Source organism: Uloborus diversus, chromosome 5 (assembly GCF_026930045.1).
Source record: "Uloborus diversus isolate 005 chromosome 5, Udiv.v.3.1, whole genome shotgun sequence".
NCBI classification, from domain to species: Eukaryota; Metazoa; Arthropoda; class Arachnida; order Araneae; family Uloboridae; genus Uloborus; species Uloborus diversus.
The window spans coordinates 65647178-65671413 of NC_072735.1; the positions used below are offsets into that span (position 1 = coordinate 65647178).

At 33.9% G+C, this 24236-nt stretch overlaps 1 protein-coding gene across 1 annotated transcript in view; it reads right to left on the reverse strand.

Annotated features, from left to right (window-relative positions):
* Positions 1-24236, reverse strand: part of LOC129222951 (uncharacterized) — a 108262-nt gene continuing 84026 nt past the window's right edge. Inside the window, exons 15-20 of the mRNA XM_054857513.1 lie at positions 21775-21915; positions 20535-20597; positions 12789-12946; positions 11052-11200; positions 3563-3810; positions 1-136 (exon numbers count right to left, since the gene is read on the reverse strand). Coding sequence (XP_054713488.1) covers positions 106-136; positions 3563-3810; positions 11052-11200; positions 12789-12946; positions 20535-20597; positions 21775-21915 — 790 coding nt within the window. The 3' untranslated portion in view covers positions 1-105. The remainder of the gene's footprint in view (positions 137-3562; positions 3811-11051; positions 11201-12788; positions 12947-20534; positions 20598-21774; positions 21916-24236) is intronic.

Below are 24236 nucleotides of genomic sequence, written 5' to 3' on the forward strand. Positions count from 1 at the left end.
CGAGTTTTTATTTTATTTTACAGATATCGAACTGCGTTCATGTTTTAATTTACAGATTCTGCTAACAGTTTTGTAGGAGGTAGAATGGGATTTTTCGGGTAAGTTTCAAGACCGTACCCAACCATTGGTTTGCTGCCTGGAAAGAGAGAAAGAAAAAAATATAAAAAGGATTGTTGATGGAAACATCATTTATCATCATAAATAACAACACTTTCAATCAATAAAGTTTAAACTTTCTGCTAGTAAGTGTATATTGACAATATAAATGATTTATTACTATTTCAGAGGTGCCCCCCCCCCCCGACCCAGGACAATGATGCCGTGCCCCACAACGCTTCGGAGTATTCCCAAAGGATGAGACTCCCAATGTGAGATCAGAAACATTTAAAAATTACTCCCCTACAAATTTCAATGCCACATTTTGTGTCATGAACCCCCGTCATAAGCACCCCTGGCTATTGGAAACTAATGATTTCTCGTATACTAACATTGATTTCTTAATACTACATAAACCTCCCAATTGACTTGGCTGAAAATTATTTCAAATATATCGTTTTAACATTTCATCTAATTTATTCAAACAAAGTCTTTTTTGTGAAACGAAACTATTAGTTATTATAAAAACCATATAAAATTCATTCTCTGAAATTGTTAGGCATTGTGCTTAAATACATATAAACTAACATTTTAAATTCAACTTTTTCCCAACATTTAAGAGTACTAACGTAGCATAAACAAATCATACAACTGAATTACGACAAACATGTCTCTTAATATAAATTTCTAAATTTGATTAGGTAAAAGAGAATAAATAAAAAATGAAGTAAGAGTAATTTTATACAATACAAATATTTTTGGGAAGAAAAATTTTGCTGATTTTCTGTTAAGATTTTATCTTGACTTAAAAAATAACATTTAAATAAATTTCCAAGATGAAACCGCTTGCAACTCTTTTGTACAACAAATGAAGAGCCTCAAATTAATTTATTTTTTCGTTGCTTAACATAAATGAGTAGTATTATAACTTAAGGATCAAAACATGAGTTTTTCATCTCATTTTTAGCAATATAACCATTTGCGCTTTGAAATATCTTCATTTCGTTTTAATAATAGTAACAGAAAAGATATATATATGAAATTAGTCAAGCTCATTGAAAGTTCCAAGGGGCTTTAATGATGTCAAATTTTTATTTAACAAATTTGGCCCCTTCCCCTGTGTCACAAAAACTCACTCTCCCTTTGTCACATGTCATGCTGCTTTTCATAAGCATATTCTTATAAAAAAATGTGTGTCACGCTTCTTGGGATGCCAACATTTAAAGATGATAAGAATAATATTGTATACAGTCTGAGGAAGGGCAGAAGAGGGGGGTCGGGGTGGTATCTCCAGCAAAATTTTTTCGAAATTGAAGAAGTAAAAATAGTTTTAGTCAATGGAGAAGGGTTGGTAATCGGGGCCCTTCCCCTGCGAGTTTTTCAAAATTGACATCAAAAATTGTTTATTCATGGAAGCTTCGGTAATGTTAGAGGAAAAGCGGGTGGGCTTCTCTCATATTTATTTTGACTGAGTTTTAGAGAATCTTTGATGACCTTAAGGAAGTCAAAGGATCTTCTGGGACAGTTTGACAGTAAACTTTGTAAAACGCAGTAGTACGCCGCCTTTGTAATGTTGAGGGGGGTAGGAGCGTTCTTTTGAATTTTTTTTTGAAACTGAGGCTTGAGGGCGCAGTTTTAGATTATCTTTGGTGACTCCAGGAGATCTGGTGACTCTCCCCAGAAAATGTTTCGATAATGAAGTCTTTAAAATGCAATTTTAAGCTGTATCTGGTAATAATAGATGAAAGGGGAAGGAAGGGATTTCACTTCCGTAGTGTTCTACGAAACGGAAATCAATTTTATGCTTTCTTTGGAAGAAAGGGTTTTGGGAGACTCTCCCACGGAAGTTGCTGAAAACGAAATTTTAATCTAACTTTGGTGATGTTAAGGGCATTGAAAAGAATCCGGCTCTCTCCGGGAGTTTATCAACACTGAAGTTTGAAAATCGCAATTTTAGGCTATCTTCAGTGTCATTAGAGGGATGACCTAATCTCAGCAATTGGCTACTGGCGAAACGCAATTGGTCGAAATCTAGGACATATTTTGAAAGTGAAACCTATACAAATTACTTTCAAATATTCTTCTGTAGATAAAGATACCTTCGGGAACTATCTCATCATTTTTTCTTATATTTTCTAAATCATTAGTTAACTGATTTGAGCCACTTACTTGGCTATTATGTATGCCAAGTCGTTTGGGAAACTTTGGATGAATAAACATTGCTCAAAATTTACGACGCTCATCATGACCACTCTTTGCATAAACAAACTACTCCTTGCTTGAACCTCACTTGAAAATTCTCAAGATCGTAAATTGAATTTCTTCCGTTGAGTTTTGAATACAAATATACCTATTGACTTATTCATTGTATTTAGTATTAACTTGCGAGTAAAAATTAAAACAAAAGAAATTATGGTGGGAACCCACTTAAATTTATTTGATGACCCCGTGCGCCCGAAGTCACCAAAAGAAACTGTAGTTTGGTAAGAGTAAGAGAAAGGGAGGAGGTTCGGGTTTCCCTCCAAAAACGTTTTTTGAAACATAAATTTTAGGGTCTCTTTGAAAAGGAAAGAGGGCTGGTTCGCTGCAGGGAAATTTCTCGAAATTGAAGATTAAAAAGTGCAATTTTATGCTATCGTTGTATGCGTTGAGTAATTAGAGAGGAGTGGTACCGGTCTCCTTCGGAAAATTATCGAAATTGGAATCTCAAATGCACAATTTCCGTCTATCTTTGGGACCAACGTTATTTTAAGCTTTGTTGATGACGTTACGGCACGCGAGAGGGTTTGAGGGCTTCACTCAGAAAGTCTTCCAGCTCTTTTAACTACTACGAAAGCACAATGAGCAAATTTTAGGCGAGCTTAAGAGAAGAGAAAAAGTCTCCTAGAATATTGAATACCGAGCAAAAACATTTTTTGATTGTTATGGAACATTATTTTTGGAACCCCCCCCCCCCTCCTCTATTTTTGTGATACACGTGAAGAAAGAAAGCTTTAAACCTCGTTTGTATTTTTTTCTTTGAGGAGGCTAATAAGCTTTTAAGGGGGCTACGCCACTTTAAAAGCTTATTAGCCCTATTTTTAGTCTTATTTATTATTAAAAGGGGGCGTAGCCCCCTTAAGCCTCTTTTAACTCCGCCCATGCGGCTTTGACTGACATTTAAATGTTTCAGATAGTTGAAGGTCATTTTCTTCCATTTGTTTCGAAAACTGTTTAGAAAAATAGCAGCCTGAATAAACTATGCTTGAATTTGTTCTTTAGTACGAAGGCAGCTATGTGGTACAAAATGAGAACAAAATGTCTTCTGATGGAAATCCTACACGAAGGGGCACTCATTTAACAAAAATAAAGTACTTATTCAAATTATAAACAAAATTTTGAATTGGAATTCAACGGAAAATATTTTAGTTTATTTCATATAGCATTTTACTAAGTTGTGCAAGCTGTGAAAGTTTCTTATACTTACATCGGTGCGGAAAAGTCCTGCAGCGCTTGTTTCACACTAGAATATACATTTCTCTCTTCATCATCTTTAGAGTTGTCCGCACAGAGAGACTGAAGTCTGTTCAAGTACATGTCGAAATTGTCCGGGGTAGGTTTCTCTTCGAAGTTGGGTAACCGGACGTGGTCCAGGAGGTTGATGAAATTGTTCCGAAGGGACTCGTAGTACTCGCTCAGCTGGTTTGTCTTCTGGGCAGTGGAATGGAGACTCTCCTGCAATGCAAACGATGATGAAGTGGAATATCTTATAATAAACCAAACGTATTAGCTAAATAGTAGCGAAAATAAATTTAAATAGCTGTTTTAAAACTTTTCAACAATGTGATTCTTATTCTGACAGTCTTTTTTTTAGATATTGTATATGATGCCTGTGTTTTTTTCGTCAGCCAGAAGCTTTCAATGTGTAATCAATATCAGGGCTGCACTGACTCTTATTCAACCTGGTTTCCAAGGGTAAAAGCATTCTTCAAAACCAAAGTTCCTTTAGTGAAAAATAAGATTCCGAAAATGGGGGGGGGGGTGGATTAAAAGTTTTTGAATTGTTACAAAAAATGTATTTTACGTTAAAGTAACGCGATAGAAACCGTCTTCCAATCAAATAAATATTAAATGCTTAAATTATTAATTTACTAATATTTTGAGGTTTTTATATAAGTGTGTTACGTTTTTGAAGTTAGCTGTTTTTTGTTGTCTGTGCACACCAGGAGAGACCATCCAACTTACTTGGGTGGTTAAACCATAGAAAGTTCTTTTTCTGAAAAGAATTTTGTCTGTCTTAATATGATATTTTACGCATATGTAAGGACTGTTATGAAACCCCCTCCTGGCTTCGCTAGTGTGTGCTATGCACATAATATATTGAAATGCAATGCTTCAATAAGAATAAAATTTTGAGGTGAAAGGTAAATTGGTCAGGAAAATTAGAATTCATTGAAGCAAACAAATTTTAGTTTGGAAATTCAATTTTAGCATCGTTTTATATTAAGCATTGGTTTCCTTTTAAAATAAAATAAATGAATGTTGTTCTGAAATAATTATTTTTACCGAAAAGAAAGGATTATTTGAAATAAGTTGGAATTGTAGCCTAGTGATAACTAAAATTTGAAATTCGATGTTAGTATACGGGGAAACAAAATCACTTAAGTTCTGAAGAAAGTTCTTTTTCCAACTCATTTCCTTGCCTCGCATTAGGGTAATTCCATGGCAACAGATGTATTAACTGTTGAAGAAAATATTCTGCTTTTTACTCCAAATATGTTAGTTCCTTGCTTCATTGTATGACCTTCATGAAGAACGTGGATTCTACTTCTATATAATGCAATTAAATTTCGAAAATTTTCAGAAAGAAATGTTTAATTCATATTTTTTGGCTTAGTAACGTATCCCACGAGATGCGTCAATTAATGAGCGAGAAACATTGGTACTTAGAGCCCATATTCATCATCAAGTTGATGCAATGAAACAGGATGCTAACACATTTGTAATGTTTGCAGGAATATGTGCAACAATTGATTGTGACATTGTCTATTAGTAAGATCCTGGATAATGGGCCGTGGTAGCCCGATCGGTAGAGTGTCGGATTCGGGGCCGGAGGGTCCTGGGTTCGAACCTCGATGGTCGAAGACCCACCGTCGTCATTAAAGGGGACTATGCGACGTTAAATATGCTCGTGGTCTCAATGTCCTCCAAGTGAAACGATACCTCTGAGGGTGCTAGCACCAGGTAGCTATTATCTCCTGGATTAGTTCTAAATTCTCATTAACTGTTCGATCCGGTGATGGTGCTTCCATCTATCGGTATATAAAATAATGGAGGCAAGGCACTTAGTATGCAGTCCTCGACATAAATACAGTTGTAGTCAGTTGTGACTCTGAATAGGAATAGGAATAGGATTCCTGGATAATCTTAAATAAAAGTATTCGAATAAGAGAAGAAATATGGTTAGAGCGAGTTTACGAAGGGTTTAGCGCACAGATTACACCAAGCGTTTTTAATACTTCGAGTTCTATTTTATGAAGAAAGTTTCGCGGTTTTGACGTAGGGAGGGTGGCCCAAAGCGGGTAGGCCTTCGAATGCCCCCGCATGGTGTGTAAGCGACGAAGCATACGTAACTCGTGTCTACCCGAACATCCCGAAGTTTTAATCAGTCCCAGCGAAGCGGCATGGCGCAACCAGGCTTAAAATACAAAAAAAAAAAAAAAAAAAAAGATACATTTCTAAAAAAAAAAAAAAAAAGAAGTTTTGTAACTTGTGATTAGTCGAAGACCAGCTTAATTTTTTTATCGTCAATAATATTACGTTATTCTGACACTATCCACCTATAAACTACGATGATCATTCCCGTTTTTTAAAATTATTAATTTAAGGTTATAATTATTGAGATGAAAAACGTGCTTTTGGGCAAAGGGGTCGGGTAAAGCAGGTATAGGATTTAATCAAGTATTTATTTAAAATTTTTTGGCACATGTGCTGACTTAGATTTCTTATTTCAATAGGATAAGTATAACTTTAAAAAGTTATTTTTCATGATGGCAATTAATTAGTCTATTAATTTAATCAGTTATTTCTTTATGTTCTATAAACAAATGTACTTGATTTAAATTTGATATGTATAACTTATTTATTTATTTTTTTTTATAATGATAGGCAACTAGACACCTAATTTAATTATTTATAACTTCATATTTGATTGGCAAATGTACCAAATCACAATTAATTAAGCTTACGCGCTTTGGGTTCCCTGGTAGGGCAAAGCGGGGTTTTCAAGTGTTTGTAATATTTGATAATAAATAAATATTGGGTTTGAAATAATACAAAAGTCACTTTTTATTTTGAAGTTCAAGAACCCTGCTAGGATAAAAACCGAAATTGTTAAAAATCCAAAAACTACAAATTTCGAGCGTTCTTCGAAAACCTACCCGCTTTGGGCCACCCTCCCCTAAATATACTTGGTATATTTACTTTTGACGGTATCTGACGCTGATACCTTATACATGTTAAGGCATTTATGGTCTCGGAGTAAAAAAAGAGATTTTAGTTTTAGTCTAGGTTTTAGTCTTGTTCTTAAAGTAATCATTAAATTTTGCATACACAGTGTCGAAAAAGTGTCACCGTTGAACTCGTAATTGAAATACATTTTTATTGATTCTTTAATTTTTTTACCGTGACAATAGAATGAATTAAAATAATAATACTTTGGGAAAGGAACACTTTATTTCAATTATAAGGGTCATTCTCACAGAAAAGGTACAAATAGACCAAAAAAATTCTTTTAACAAAACTAAGTAAAAAAATAATAAAAATTGCATAAATGTTTTTGTTTGTTTATAAATTATGTCCCTATAGTAGTAGTTAAGTTTTCTATTTTATTTTTAAAAAGATTTCAAATATTTTAAATCCCACCTCGTCCACGGAGGGGATACAATAGTCAACGGAGGATATTTTTTATGTAAGAAAGTGTCAATAAAGGTTGTTATGAAAGTAAACATGCGTTTTAAAGCTACATGAACTATTATGTGACTTACTTAACATTAACAAATTAAAATGTGGAGGCTTTTGAAATAAAGACCCAGGACCTCGCTCTTTATGAATATCCTATTTTATTGAAAAAAAATCAACATTCTAGCATTTGTAACAGAATCAATAAAGTGCAACCTAATTTAGTTGGAAAAGATAATATCGAAAGTATGTTCTTTGTTTCATTGATGAGTAAAAAAAAAAACCTAATAAATCAAAAGATTTTTTTTTAAATTCAAAAAAAAAAAAAATCTTTTTTTTTTTGAAGAACTTGCCAAAGGCTGATTTAACAAGCTTCGCGGGCCGTTTCTGGCCCGCAGGTTATAGGTTGTGCATCCCTGCTGTACAACAACATGATCATTGATTTTTGGTTTGCTTCTTATCCTTTCTCGATGAATTAATGGTAATGTTTACATTGATCACCACAACTTAGACAGGTGAGGTATCTTGCTTCCATCTTTATTTGGTCTTTTTTTAATACAAGTTCATGAATTTTCATTGTTCCTGGAAACGGTGAAATATGCTTTGGAATTTGTTTATCTACATCACTTATAAAACTTTCTTCAACATTTTTTATTATTACATTCTTACAGTTTTTTTGAAGTACCGAAACTAAAGTTTCACAGTCTGGGATATCTGTTTTCTGGGCAACTAAATTGTCAGCTGTTCTTTTTATTGCTGCTTCAACTCCATCTGGAGTACCTTTTCCGTGAGAGCTTTCACTATAGTGCCAGTGAATTTCCTCCACAATAAACTGAGAGGATAAATATCCACCTATTAACTGAAACATTGTTTAGTTTTTGTACTGAGCACTGGGACCATCACTGAGAAAATGATTTTTTTTTTTAATCAGGTAAAAGAGACTTTAAATTATCTTTGAGTGAAAGCAAATGAGCAGTAACAGCTGATGCATCATGCCTACTACATGCACTGATTGTTCCATATGAAATAGGACTTTCTTTAATATCTTTATGACAATATACAACACAAGTATGTATAGTTACCTGTGGCTTTGAACCACCAAAGTGGGCTGATTGAATTTCTCTGTGAAACTTACATATGTTATTTTCGGAAAAATCAATATGCATTAGGATTGCATTCCTTTTCAAAATTTGTTTTTATATCTGAAATCATTTGATATTGGTGTACAATGTTAGATGTATGATTAAAAAATTTGATGATATCAGAAAAAAATAATTTCACTAATTCTTTTTTTGTACTCTCAATATCCACTTTCATGGTTCTATGGCAAATTTTTGTTTCACCTTTAATCTTCACAGTAACTTTTTTGTTAACCCATTTCGGAAGTAGCAGAGGTTCATCTTGAAAGTCATTTATTTTAATTTCATTTAATTTGCAGGCATCACATTTACGATTTAGGCAAAGTTCTCTCTGAGGATCACAACATGTTGCTTTAAGAACTTGAGATATATTTTTTTCATTTATAACAACAAGACTATGCAGTTTTACTATTAAAAGCTTTATGTTTTCGTGAACTTTGCATAAACATGTCTCCCGATCGGAAACTTTCGGAAATAAGATCCAAAAAGGTCGGAGACGACAAAAAGTTTGATAACTAAGAGTTTGGTGTTGTGGGCATTCTTTTATAAACATTTTATGCAAATTATACATAGTATCATTTAAATAACGCTTTTGTTTTTTTTTCTTTTCTTCTTGTAATTGTTTCTTTTTTCCCTGGGCACAAGCGACTTGCTTTGTCAGATTCTAGAAATTTCTGAACATATAGCTGTGTTTCTTCTGTGAAATCTCTTTTTGACAGTTTTGTAAGTTTTATTACCATAATTGCTAAGCATTTTGATTGAGGTTATTTTTTTTACCTTATTGAGTAGTCGATACTTTTTCATAATTTTACCAGACAAAACTTGTAGCATGGTCTTTTTCACTTTGTGAGATTTTTGGCTTTTAAAGTTAGTTTGTATTTGTCTGCCAATAGTTTCAGCAAACAATAATTTTCTAAACACATTGGATTTGCTTTTTCTATCTTTACTATTCAGTTCTCTTCGAACTTTTTCTCGTGGTGATTCATTTTTCTTTTCTTCACTTTTCTGAGATCTGTTGAATCTTTTTTAATATTTTTCAAGCCTAGTATTTAATTTTTTGTTTTCCTCTTCTATTTCCTCTATCTTCTTCTTTAGTTTATAACGTTTTTTTCTTATTGTTTTTTTTCCTCTCAAAATTCCAGAATTTTTGTTTTCCTTGGCACTGTGTTACTATTATCCAATTGAGAAGAGGTGCTTGGAGGTGTATCTATAATTAATTCTTCAGTTCCTTCCAACTTTCTTTGTTTACGATATTTCCTTGCTTTTTCTTTCCAAAGTTTTCTTATTTTTCTTTTTTCACGTTCATTCATTTCTTGAACACATTTAATTTTTCCACTAGCCTTTCTTTGGTAGTAACGTTCTCTCTTTTTTTTCTTACTTTCTTCAAACATAAGAGGATTTTTTTTTTATTTCTGTCTAGCACGTCTCATGCTAAGTTTCTTTTGTTCCCTCCTCTTTTGGATTTGAACGTCTGATTTCTTTTTACTTTTTGGTTTTGCCATTTTTTTTCTACTATTAAAAGAATATATACATATATAGTATATATAAAACATTACAGAAATCATTTAACAGAAAAACTGACAAAATGTACTTCTTTAAGAGTCGAATTTGATTTCATTTCTATAAAAAATACAAAACAAAATTGCCCTATATTTTGTTTAGCAAACTGAAATTTATTATGATTTTTTCTAAGGCTTTGTCTCCCCCGTGGACCACGTCATCTCCTCCATGGACATGCCACGTCCACGGAGGAGACAAAAGTAAGCTTTAGAATTTTTCAGAGTTTTGATTTTAAAGTTAAAAAAATGGAATGCTTCTTTTTATCAAATATACTACTTTTGCTATCTAAAAATGATGTTTCAAATACAAAACAGTTTTATTTTACCTTTTGTATGATGACCACGGAGAATACACTAAGAACTTTGCCAAACCAGATTTAGACACAACAATCCAACACGTGTACAAAAGAACTAAAGTTGATCACTAGAAAACAAAATGGCTAAGTATCCTACCATTTAACTTATATGAACTTGACTTTTGCTGCCCTCTATTATTTATTAAGTACCCCTATGTATTTATTAAGTTATTTTAAGTGTCCACGGAGGGAGACTTCAATCTTAGGGACAAAGTTTATGAGTCATTATCTTTATAAATACAATTTATTTTTTAAAAATTTTATTTTAGAAACATCTTAGAACTCTTAGCTAGTTAATACAATTAAAGATATTTAAAACCAATTTAAACAGTTTGAGATCAATTACAAATTGCTTTGTCTCACAGACTTAGGGACGTCCACGGAGGGGATTTTAAAGCAACATTTATTAAAAAATAAAACTGAAATATTAAATTTATTTAATTGTCATGCATAAAATTAATTAGTTCAAAACTTAACTAAAACACATGAAAAAAATATTAAGGAATATACTGAAGTTTTTATTATTTATTACTAAGGAAGGGACTGTGAAAGTCACCTTTTTGTGAGAATGACCCATAAAAGGTTTATTTCAGCTAGTAGGAGCAGGGTGGACGAATGGCGAGGTCAGCCTAATAGGAAGCTAGGGGCTCGGCCCTTGAGGGGCTCCGGCATGGATTCAGAGTTGTTTCAGTTTTACATGTTTAATGGGAGAAGAAGGGTACGCCTTGGCTCTCAGCGGCCCTGAATAAGAGAGAAGTAGGATTTCACTCTACCGCGAAAAATGGTTCATATTCTCACATTCACATAAGGTGCAGAGAAAAAAAAAAGCGGACGTGGTTGAAAAAAACTAACCACAGTCCTAAAAATCCAAAGGTCGATTCTACTCCAAAATAGCTCAAATAACCAAATCGACAGACACATTACGTTACAAATTTTCCTCCAGTGATACTCTCAGTACTTACTCGGTCCGAAGGTCTCTGTGACGGCACCATTTGGGTGATATCTGTTCGAAGCTGATACATCTCCGACTCCACTCGGGCATTGTATTCCTGGAGTTCCATTATCTCTTCTTCCAGGGCTCGGATGTTGGAAAGATCCTCCGCACCAGTTGCTGCTGAACAGAAAATACCACATACAATTGGAAACGACTGAAACGTAACTTCGTAGAATTCAAATGTTGTTTTTCTAAAGGAAGCATGTTTGTAAAAATAAAACTATGAACGATGTTTACATTCCAAACATTTGTTTTAATTTATTATTTACTTGATAAAAGTCAAGAATTTTAGTATTGTTATTTGATGATTGTTTTTATTTACAGTTTATGGAAATACACTATGTTATGATGAGTTGAACAGATATTGGACATAAAATTGTAGGGAAATTATTATTATTATTTTGCAGTTTTTCCTTATCATTCGGCCTTAGCTCATTATAGTGAATGTCATGTTCTCTTCTTGTGCACTGTTTTTCCTTTAATTTTTTTTGTTTATCTTTTGAAGGCATACACTAATGATCAAAAGTGGTTTAAGACGGTCAGTGCAGTAAAATGTGTCACCTATGCTTGAGCTAAACTCGAAATATAAATATATCAGCTTTAAAAATATTGAGTTTAGTTCAAAGTACATATATATTTCTCGGATCATAAAAGAGCTAACGAGAGAGAGTAATTCAAACATTTAAAAACATTTATCGCTTAATTTAAAAGTATTTTTTTAATGTGTTAGTTAAATGACTACTGTAATTTTTATTTATGTGAGGCCCAAGACATGTAGAAAAAATATTCTCAACAATACGGAAAAAGCTTAGCTTGTGTTTCTTGCCGCTACGCTGAGACGTATGTCATGTCATTGCAGATTCTGTGATATCTCATCTCATCTATTATAATTTCTCGTTACTCTTGAACCTGTTCATTGACAACGTTGAAAAGTAACTTTTAATGCGAAACGTGTTGTTTTTACTACGTGTCTGTGGGCGCGGTAATATGATTTCGCACATTGCGACAGCAAAAAAATTGGTCTGTCGCAATGATCTTGCTATGGAGTTTAAACTAACAGTGAGGATTTATCTTTTCCAAAAGACGTCACAGCGCAGTCAACAAATCATGTTACTCTTTCGATTAGATGTGTTTGAAAATGAAAACTTTTATTTATGTGAGGTCCAAGACATGTAGAAAAATTGTCCTCAGCAGCACGGAAAAAGTTTAACTTGTGGTTCTTGCCGTTATCTACGCATGTGATGTCATTGCAGATTCTGTGATGTTTTATTTATTTAACTTCTGTTACTCTTGAACTTGTTTGTTGATATTGTTGAAAAGTAGTTTTTAAAGTGAAACGTGTAGTTTTGTACTACGTGTCGGTAAGCGCCGTAATGTGATTTCACTCATTACGACAGCAACAAAATAGGACTGTCGCAATAATCTTGCTATGGGGTTAAAACTAACAGTGATGATTTACCTTTCCCAAAAGACGTCACAGCGCAGTCAGCAAATCACATTACTCTTCGTGAAATTAATTACGTTAATGATTAAGTGATCAGCGACTTGGTGGCGGATCAATTAAACTGCCTAGAGCCAATGGCGTGCGCAGAAAGTGAGAACCAATGCGCAGAGTTAACTTTTTGTCGCTGTCACATTTGGTGTGAATTTAGCCTGAAAGCATGCAGCGCGTACTGATTCATCAAACATGAGAAACAGTACGTACCTGGCTGTTGTTTGATGGGCACGGTAGGAGCGTCTTCATCGCTCGCTGCCTTAGCTTTACGTACGGCCTGGGCCGCCCGGGGGCAGCCTGATAAGCTACGGTGTGTGAGGAATGTGCCGTTTGCATGGCCGCTACCGTCGCAGCCTGGTGTAGGACAGCTGCAGGGATAAAAGCCACCTTAGAAGCAATCTTTGCCATAGAACATCATATTCATTTTTTCCCTTTTTTCTACTCCTTTTCAAAAGCAAGGGATTGCTAATTTGCTAATGGACGAATAGGTATTGCCTACAGCGATATTTATGGATATGCCCATTGTCAGCTACTGATAACCAAGCTATAGACCTAATTGCAAGCTTGGCAATCATGTTCCTAAAATTTCTCTTCGCCACCAAGCACGCATGCTTGTACAAGCACTAATTTGTGTTGCTAGTTATTTTGATACCAGACGGTAAATAAACTTTGAAAATATGATTTAAGTAATTTTTGCAGTTAAAAATGTTTTGATTTATTGTAGAATGTTTTCAATAGAATTCAAAAAATTCTCCTATAAATAAAGTATAGCTTTTAGATGTACTCCTGGAAGCCATTTTTTGCAACCTCTGTGATTCAACTTTATCTTCATCGGACGAAAGAAAGCGGCGTCCCTGGAAATGTTTTTTTTGCAGGGAATAGGTAAAAGTCATACGGAGCTAAGTCCGTATTCCCCACGAGGAAATTAAAGTAGCATTGCAAGAGGCCTTACAGGAGGTTGCGAAAAATGGCTTCCATGAGTGCATCTAAAAGCTATACGAACGTTGGCATAAGTGCATAGTCGCTCAAGGTGACTATTTTGTAGATAGATGTGCTTCGGTAATGTGAACTATTCAGGGTAAGGTTTTATACAGCTTGTCCCCGAACTTTTAGATCATACTACGTACGTATGAGTTTTCAGCTTACTATTTCATAAAGTTTTTGAGCGACGCAAGTTTACGCGCATGAAGACATCACAAGAGAACTTGCGATAATTAACTGAGGAGGAGTTCAAAATGGATATTTCGGTCATCCATATGTTCTTAAGTAAATATGCATGTACAGATGTGCCGAAAAAACTTGTGAACGTTAAATTGGGTGATCGTAAAATAGAAATTTAGGTCGAAATCAGATTTTTTTTTTTTTTTATGATTACGATTCCCTATTCGTAGAAAGGAAGTAAAGTGAAATGAATAAATGTTCCTTCAAATCCCTGACAATCTTAGCAATTTTTTCCCGTTTGATTTTTTTTTTTTTTTTTTTTTTTGCCATCGGCATCGGTCATCGACCTTCGACAATTGTCTATTTGGAGAAAAACAATTGGCTATCGGTCATCTTTGAACAATCGACCAACAATCGGCATCAGTCCATCAGCCAAAAAATGCCATCGGTCGAGCCCTAATTCTAACTGGAAATAAAATTAAAATTTTACAGAATTTGTTGAGAAGTATCAGATCAAAGAGGGAAGCAGGACAGATGTTGAACAAATGTTATCATCAAGCGTTATTTAATTAGTGTGCGTATTAGTGGGTACGTTTTGTAATAATCTTTGCGGGATATTGAGAGTCTCATTAAGACATGGGTAATGAAAGAATTTATAATTGTGTATGTGGTTTGGAAAGCTATACTTCTACATGTGGATGTGTGGCTATTGTGTCTGGTATGCTATTTTGATTAACATTTTCTACATTGCTTGGACCTCAATCTAAAACTTGTTATGGGTTTTAATTTTCGTATATTTTTGTTAATGTGCATTACTGTAAATTTTATGCTTCAAAATATCGAAGTGTGCTATTAATTTTTGGTACTTTGTTTATTTTATCTGATGAAAGTTTAATGTATTGGTGCAGTCAGCAAAACTGTACCAATTTTTTGTATTAAACAATTGCAGCAATTCAACGTTTCTAAGAAGAACCTCCATCGTTGGTGTTAAGGGAAAAAAAAAAACTTTATCTTTTTTTTAAAGGTTCGAAATACTAAGTTTTAGGAAAGCTTAATTTTAAATTATTTTTCGATTCTTAAAGTATTCTGAAATTATCCCCTTTTAAAATTTACAAGAAGTTTTGGGATCCAGTTATTTTAAGTTCTAATTCATCATGAATGCTGCATATTTTACTGTCAATAGTCAAAAGTAAAAAAGTTTAATAAAAACGTCTTTAATTAAACAGCTTTTCGTGTAAGATTTATAATTTAATTTTCGTGCTTTCCCCTCTTTATCTTTCAAAATATAGTGCTTATAATCATAAAAGTTTCCTGCACGAAATTAAATGCAAGATTTTATCACATAACAAATACACGAATAAAATTTTACCATACAAACACAATACATAATATATACATATCATAGATATACACAACACACATGATTTAGAAGATAATACTTGCAAAGGTATCAACATGCAGCATTAAGCTAATAAAAACTAACATGCTGCTCTTTTGAAACATTCAACATGCAATAGCCAACATGCTTAAAAAAAATTTTTTTTTTCAACATCAGAGCTCAATAGCAGTAAAATCTTTATTTTTAAAGTCGTCCTATTGCTTATTGAAGTTATTTGCTTATACAATTGTAAACGATTACTATTGATATATAGACAAACAAATAGAAGAGAGATACAAACAATAGAAAGAGAGGGGCGTCCGTATCGCCTACCTCACCCCTTAAGCTTTGACTGGTCTAGATTTACGTTGTCTCGTGTTGGAAGTTGCCTTGGTCGGCATTCGGACAGCCCAAAGCACTGAAAACCATAAGTGTAGGCAAAAATGTTCGCCACCCTTTGGTTGTGCAAATTTGGTAAGGAACAGCTATATACAATCGTGAACGTTTCTTCAATAGAAACGAATGTAACCAGAAACCAGCTATGACAGTGGTTCCCAAACTTTTTAGGCTACGGAACCCTTAGTGAGTTTCTTTTACTTAAAAGAACCCATCTTTGTTTGTGACTAAAAGGCAAAATGTTAACGATCTAGGAGTCAAATGATAAAGATGAAAAGTGATCGCCATTCGATTACTTTCTTTCTTCATAGAAGAAACTACTGATTACGTGAGAATTTACTTATTTTGACATGTTTTAAGCTGCGATGAACCTACCTTAACCATTTTTGGAAACTTTGTGTTTAGCATGTATTTGACCGATTTCTTGAGGGGGATCAAACGTAATGCATGGAATTAAAAGAAACTTGGTATTCACATGTTTCTCCATGTGAGCTGATGTTGGTTAGTTTTGCTACTAATATCTTCAAAGATTAGTGTCAAAACGAAAGATTTCCACTTTTATCGGAACTGTTGTCTGTCAAACAATATCACAAGGATTTGCGTAAAAAGTGGGAGAGGTGCAGATAAATTTTTACTACAAATCATTTCAAAAAGGTGAAACAACATAATAATTTTATTGCCAAGCATTACTACTTCTATCTCGAAAAAAAAAAAAAAAAAAAAAAAACAAGAATTCAAACAAAAACTGAAATACAAGGGGACCTCAACTGAAACATATGTGGATTCACCTTTGATTTTTGCGCCTATCATCAAGAAAAGGACTTAGAATGCTTTTGTTGTCCATAGTATGACTGGTTTTCTCTTTCATGGTTCAGTGCCTGTTCAATGTGCATTATTAGAATTGTAGCAAGACACTTAATCAATCCAATTCGATGATTGCGATGATACATAAATAAGAAATTCCTCCAAGACAGCAAACTGCGCAAAACTGACTGATAAATGTTTTATACAGTTCTGTGATAGACATGTAGGAGCGCCAATTATGCATTTACGAGTTCAAAAACCTATAAATCTGCCATTGTTCCTTCGTACCTATCACAGAGGTAGTTTTACCAGTTTTTAAAAGACCTTAAAGGACATCTTTTTGTGTGCTTGACCAGGGGCTAAGCAACACCAGTTCACTATCCATAAAGGTATTGATTTGGGATGGAATCTTGGAAGACTTTGTCTACAACTGATTGAACGTCCCCTAATCAAACTAACGCACATGGTGAACCTTCGACCGTTGTCAGTATTGAACTCGTGCCCGTGACCCTTTAGCCACGAACTTTGCTTTACTGAGCTCTTCCTGTTTACAGCTTACTATTTAACTATGTATCGAAAGATATCTTTAAAAAAGTATGAGGCAGCATGAATGAAAAATACTACCTTCAATTTGAAATAAGACCCCTATTTATGAAAATTAAATTTTCCCATGATCAAGTTGCAACAGTTAAACTACTGTTCCTGCAACAAATTACATTAATATGAAGAATGAAATTAATTCATTGTAAAACTGATAATTGCTATGAATTTTTGCTTCATGACGGAATGATGAATACGTACAGCAGGAGCAGTATCCAAGAACTAAATTTGATTTTTGGGTACGCATGGGCTAGAAAGCTTGTTTTGCATTGATAAATTGTTACGAGTGGAAGAAGTTTTGATTTACAGCTTTTTTATTCAATAACGGTATTCATTTTGAACATCAAACCGAAATTTATTGAGTAAAACTGAATCCGAAAATTGGTTTTCAGCAGATTAACTCTGAAGTACAATTATGATTCAGATTCATACTCGGGCATGGACTGTCATAGGTTTTTCAAATGGTTTTTAATATCATGAAATATGTTGTTGCAGTGCTTTTTCTTCATAGAGATAGCGTCTGGCAGAAATTCACTTTATGAGCGCAAAACATTCTACATTGTTCTAAAAAGAACAATGTAGAATGTATGAACAAGGCATGGAACAAAACTTCAGCTTTCTTTTTAACGCTGTTATTTTGTCTCTCACAACAAGTGTGGCTACTGTTTTCCTTTGAGTGAAAATAGTTCAATTCACCAAAAAAAGTCGATAAAATATTTATCAGCTGCCGTCCCTCATGTAAAACATTGAAAAAGGCTGAAAATATTGTTGCCTTTTTGCTCCAGTTGAAAAACCATTATTTCGTATGGAAGTTCATACAACCTTTTAAAAACATTTGTTTTTGACACCCAGCATATTTCATATAGACAAGTAGTGGTTTTTTACTGCCTACCCATATGTGCATAGGTTTTCCTAAATAGGTCTTGACTGGAGAAAACGAGATTTAACAACATAAACTATTTCTGAAGCTTCATCAAGAACTTTCCTCAAGTCTGCTGGCATTAACTTCATTATCCTGGCATGACGATGCAAAACACTATGACTGCTACTACTACTACTTCTTCAATCTGGAGCGATATTTTAGATCCTTGATATTGATTATTTCATTTTTCTTGAAACTAGGGGAAAATAAATTAATGCAATAGCTAACTCGCGGCGGAACCCTTCTTATACTTTGACGGAACCCAAGGGTTCCGCGGAACACACTTTGGGAAACGCTGAGCTATGACACAAGTATAATTTCTTACCCAATTTTTACATGTGTATCTAATTCATGCTGAAGTTATCTTTTATATGTTGGGGGAAAAAAAGTAATCCAGTACCAGTTCTGATGAAATTTCATTTTTCTTTCATTTTCTAACTTTTATACTTTCGCCATTTTTTAATGACATGAAAATAATGATTTAGAGGGTCCTTTAAGCGAAATGAGAAATTAATAGCTGTATACCGTGGAAAAAGAGGTGAATTATTTTCATTAAGAAAAGAAAAGAAAACGCACAGAGGCTTTATTCTGCACACCGCATTTGTTGTGAAAGTTTGAACGAAACACTATTATTCTCTTTTCACGCATTGTAAAAATAAAACAAAAAACGTAATATAAGTTTAATGCAGCGGTTAGAAAAACTACATTTATTTTATAGCGAACGACAGCTATAACTACTTTATTACAAATGAAGTTAAATACAACTACTTTTTCCAAAATGTAGCGACTACAAACTACTTTTGAATTATTACTTTTTATTTTAAACTTGTTTTGAAAGTAGTTTCCAGAAATCACTGTAAACTACTATCTTTTTTGTATCGAATTACTCGCTATTCTACTTATTTTAAAATCGATTGAGCTAAACTACAAATTAAAAAAAAAAAAAAAAAGCTACTGCAGTAGCGTCGCTACTTGTATCGCCGTACTTCCGACCACTGGATTAATGTATATATGAGGATGGATTCAAAAGCGAAAAAAATACTAGTACAATGAAGGGCTATGTACTAACAATATACAAAAAGTACAAAAGCGAATGAAGAGGCATATTTGCCGACTACTTTGCCACATAATCACTAATTCTACTCAACCATTTATCTGAAAGCAAGATCATTTTATCCGGCTCGGAAGCCACACGTCCCATATCTCACAACCGATTCTCAGCTGTTGTTTTCATATTAATGTCTGAAAAGAGTGTGTACCAGCTCCTTCAGTTTCTAAAAAATAAAAAAAGAAACTCGTTCTCACTGGGTGCCAAATCTGGACACTAACTGGTCTACTATAGACTTCTCACTAGCACATTTTCATCAATTCTGGAGCTTGGAGAGCTGAGAAAGCTGGGACAACTTCTTTAAAACCCCCGAGGTTCATCAAAACCCTTATGACTCAGTATAAATAAACATTTATACTGTTAATGTTGGGTAATATGTATTAAAATAAGAATTATGCTTTACTTATTTCTTTGATGTTTTCGGGTGTTTGGGATAAAATTTAATTAAACATTCACTACTTTTTCGTAAAATTAATTATGACCTTCTTCAGTATAAACCGACCAGGTTGGGCACGGTCAACTCAGCTTTTCATCTCTTCAGTGAGTCGATAAAATTGAGTACTTTAGGAACTAAACTCTGGGGGTTCCGCGTTCGACTGACCACCTAACCGGAAAAATCTGTCATTGCACCCCAGAGCTCTCAGTAACGGAAACTGAAGTGGGTACACTAGACCTTGACCTCCATGGACTATTGAGGCACTGGGATTAGTTTTTTCTTCCATCAAAGTTTCCTCAAAAGTCAATCTACCCTGTATTTATGTCGAAATGGAGAAATTAAATGCTGACACATGCGCTTAAAATGTAAGCTAACACACTCTATTACTGATGAGCAAACTCTGCACTTTCCTCCCTCAAAAAAAAAAAAAAAAAAGAAAAAAAAAAATTGAATTTGGACATCTTGAATTCAAATTATGTTTTTCGCAATCACGAGTGTGTGTATGTAGGCGTGTGTGTTTGTGTGTGGGGGATATGTGTGTTTGTGTGTAGGGGGTATGTGTGTGTAAGCATGTGTGTTTGTGTCTGTGTGGGGGGGGGGGGTATGTGTGTGTAGGCATATGTGTTTGCGTCTGTGTGCAGGCATGAATGTGTGAGTAGTTGTGTGTATGCGTGTGTGTATGTTTTTGTGTGTGTATGTGTGGGTGTCTGTATGTATGCGTGTATGTGTTTGAATGTATGTGTTTGCGTGTATGTGTTTGTGTATATGTGTGTAGGTGTATGTGTGTGTGTATGTGTTTGTGTGTGTGGGTGTAGTTGTGTATGTATGCGCGTGTGTATAGGAATGGATGCAACCTGGAGACGGCTTTCGCTAGAGGTGCAGCATTGTGAGGAGCCCGTCGACGGTGATGGTGCAGAGGGTGGCGGTGGGAAAAATCAAAGGAACGTCAAAAACAGTCAAGTGAGAACAATAAGCAATCGTGATTGCTCAAAAAAAGCAATTAAAAAATAATAATAATAATAAAAAAAAACTTGTAGATAGCATGCAGCGATAACTAAGTTTTGACACATACTACTATCTAATAAAGCGACTATTAGTAGCCTTGGAAATATTTATATGATGCATAATAAAATTTGAAAACAATTACTTACCTTCTGTGTGATTGAAACTTTCCTGTAACATGACCAGAACCGTCACAACCGGGAATGGGGCATCTGTTAAAGAAGGTAATAAATGTTATTTTTTTTTATTTAAAAAATAATTAGCTAATGATACTAGGAAAACTCTGTTGTACATTTTAATCAATGTATTCTTCTAAATTGCGCATTCATGCTCGGTGCAGTATCTGGAAGTAAAATATGATACGTATTGATGGATTAAGTTTGAAGACTTCTATTAGCATGATTGAAAAAATGAATTCGAAATTTCTTAAGCTTTAACATCGTATGCTTTTGGGAAAATTATCTGGTTAGTAGAGAAAAAGAAGAAAAATAAATAAATGAAATTAAATAATCCAGCACTTGTGTGGTGTTTTATGTAGTAGTTTTCATAGTTTAAATTCAGACGATTATTCTAAAATTATAAAAAAAGGAGGAGGGGGGGGGGGGGGGGTAATTTTACATTTTGACATAACTGTTGCGAAAAATTTGAATTTGTAGTCGTTAGACAAAGCGCCATCTCATGTCTCAAACTCAACAAATATGTGGTTAAACATGAATAATATTAATTTCATGGACGGGCTGTCGCTCAGTTCAGACTCAAATCCAGTGGGAAACGTCGTGTAGAAACATCTAGCACGAAAATTATATGAAAATGGAAGCCAATACTTTTCGACCAAGATCCTTACACATGTTATGAATATGGTTTATTTTAGATTCTTATAGTGAATATGCAAAAACATTAGCATGAATACATGCTTGAGAGGAACAATGTTATTGTCAAAAATGAAAAAGGATGCATTCAATTCCTAAAATAAAATAAAATAAAATACATGCTTCAAGATAGAGCCGCAAGTTCAAATAAAATTAACTGCCAATATTAAAGCTTTTAGTTTTATGAATACTTGAAGACATTTAGAGCTATTCTCGTATTGGTCGAACTTTTTCTTCTGCCACTTTCGACCAGTCGATCGGTCATTCGACCTTCTGATTCGATAATCTGGTGTCCAATTAATCACGTGATCAAATCGAAAACGGTAGCTCAGTTTTAATCGGAGGATACAAGGATCGGACTAATTGTTATTTTTCAAAGTTTTTTTTTTTTTTTTTTTGATAAAATTTAAGTGAATTCAGTTTTTTCAGTCTTATAGACTGATAAGTTTTTAAGACTATACTTTAACTGCATTTTGTATTAACTTCAACAGCATAAGTATAAATTCTTTTGTGAACTTACCTGAGAGGTTCGGAGTCATTTTTCTCATCGCGATTGACCATTTTCTTTGGCTTATTTGCTCGTGGACAACCCGAAAGACTACGATGAGAAGAATAGTTCCCCGTCACATGACCTGATCCATCACAACCAGGCGTTGGACACCTACCAATAGTTAAAGACTCTTAGAAAATGTTCAAATTATAAAATGAAAATGAAATAAAATCCTATGTAATCAATTAGTTGAAGTAATTTAAAATAACTGAATATTTCAGAAACTAGAAAATTGCCCATCATGGTATGACGGGTGAAAATTGTTTCTGGATTTGAACGGAGCAATTGCCTGTCTGATATTTTGATAGTTAAAATTTTAACCCTCACTCCAGTGGATGAACCCTAAACTCCAGTAAATAGCGTTCATTGTTGACCACTTTTTCGTTTCTTCATTCCCCTGAAATCAGTCTTACTAGTAAACCAGTTAAGTGACAGAATCCAATTAAGCCTTGTCAAAATAAAGCTTTTCCCTGTATTTTAAGCATTAACAAAACGTGTTATCAAATTATCATGCTGTGGCGAGATTCATTGTTGATGACGTCAAGAGCATTACTCGATCATTGGCTATTATATATACGAGGATATGTTTCAAAAATTCAGAAAAAATTCTGCCTTTACGTATTCGGAACTCCAGCGCTCGAATGCGCTACCTTGCGGTGATTTACAAAACTGCAAATGAAACTAAAACATTGCCACGTTGCGTTCCACGTGTGTCTGTTGACGTAAACACAGGCAGTTTGTTCTGAGTATTTATTAACGCAATCGATGTGTCTTAGTTTGCTTTCAGCTACAGAAATTAATTCGTCCCTTAGTAGTATTCCCGAGCTTCTCAAAATAATGTTAGTTTTCATTATTTCCTTAATAATTAGTGAAAGCGAAAATTCTGGATTAACAAACTTGAATAACGTTATACAAGGTAAAAAATTTTATTGTTTTGTATTAATTTGTAAGAATATGGTTTTTTTTTTTAATCTTAAATTAATTAAACTTACCATATTTTACAGCAGCATTTAGTTGGAATGGACAGTATGCAAAATATTTTCTTGAATATATTATCGTAGAACAAAATGAATAACCGAGAAAGAATTTACTTTATTCCTTTTATTCTCAACTGAAAGGTTTCGCCAAATTTGTTTAGGGTTATAGTTTTAGTATAGTGCGAGCAAAGTAGCCTTGGCGAGATTTCGCGTTTTTAGTTAAACCATTTTTAATTTTTATCATGAGTGGAATAAAATGGTAGTAAGATTACAGAATTCGATAAGTGAAAAGAAATAATGGTCAATCAACTGAAAAGAAAGCTACCACCATATATCCGTGAGAATTTTGTTGATGATTGATGGTTTGCATAACATGACACAATTAAATCGTAACTTAGAAATTAGAAAAATCGAAACAGAAAATTTTTAAATTAACTGATTCGGGAATTCGAGAGAAATAACTCAGCTACAAATGGAAAACAATAAGCGCTAGCCAAGCAAGGCAAAAAAGTATCATCTTCTTTTGATAACAATTTGTAATGTCATCATGTTTTGATAACAATTTGTAATGATAGAAAATTTATTGAATTTTCTATCATTAATTGTTATTCTTGTCAGGCCACAATTATTATTTAGTTTTATCAAGAATTGATAAATATCGAATTCAACATCGTGGAAATAGCTGCTTAGAACTATGAACTACGTAGTTTGCATTAATCTTTGATGTTTAGTAATGCTTCTTGAATTCTCATTTCTTTCTACGTGGGCCAGAATATCCACAAGACTTTGAAAATTAATTTAAAAAGAATAAAGCGAAAAAATCATAAGTACGAACAAAAATCACAACACTTTTAGCATTTTCTTCGTTACCATGTGCGTTTGTTTTAGTTTTTAAGTCCGCCATTAGACAGTGACTTCAGTGCCCCCTATAGTTCGTTGGAGTTGCGAATAAAGAACGGCTGATCATGTAAGATATTTGCCTCAAAAGCTAAATATTTCTTGACAATCAGTTTCTTGATGCTATTACTGGTAATTACAATGATGTCAAAACTTAATACAAATGGGTATTATTTTGACATAGAAATATGTTTTCATGAAAGCTGTTAACATTAAAAAGTTTTTAACAACTACCTGAACTAAAGTCCCTATATATGCGAGTCTGCGCATCAGCTTAAAATTAGCCATTTTGGATCAGAGAGCGTGTTTGAGTGATTTGTCTTTTCTGGCAAGTTATCACCTTTGGTCATTGTCTTTGTGAGCAATTATTAGCGGCACGTGAATTGTTTATTAAATAAAATACTATTTTCGGCAAATTTGGCAAAATTCGAAACTTGGCTCTGGTAACCCTAGCAGTGCAACAATGAAAAATCCGATCCAAAATGGCTAAACTTAAGCTGATGCGTCGGCCTATCTATATAGCGGCTCTAACCTGAGCGTTAACCAGATCCAACGTTC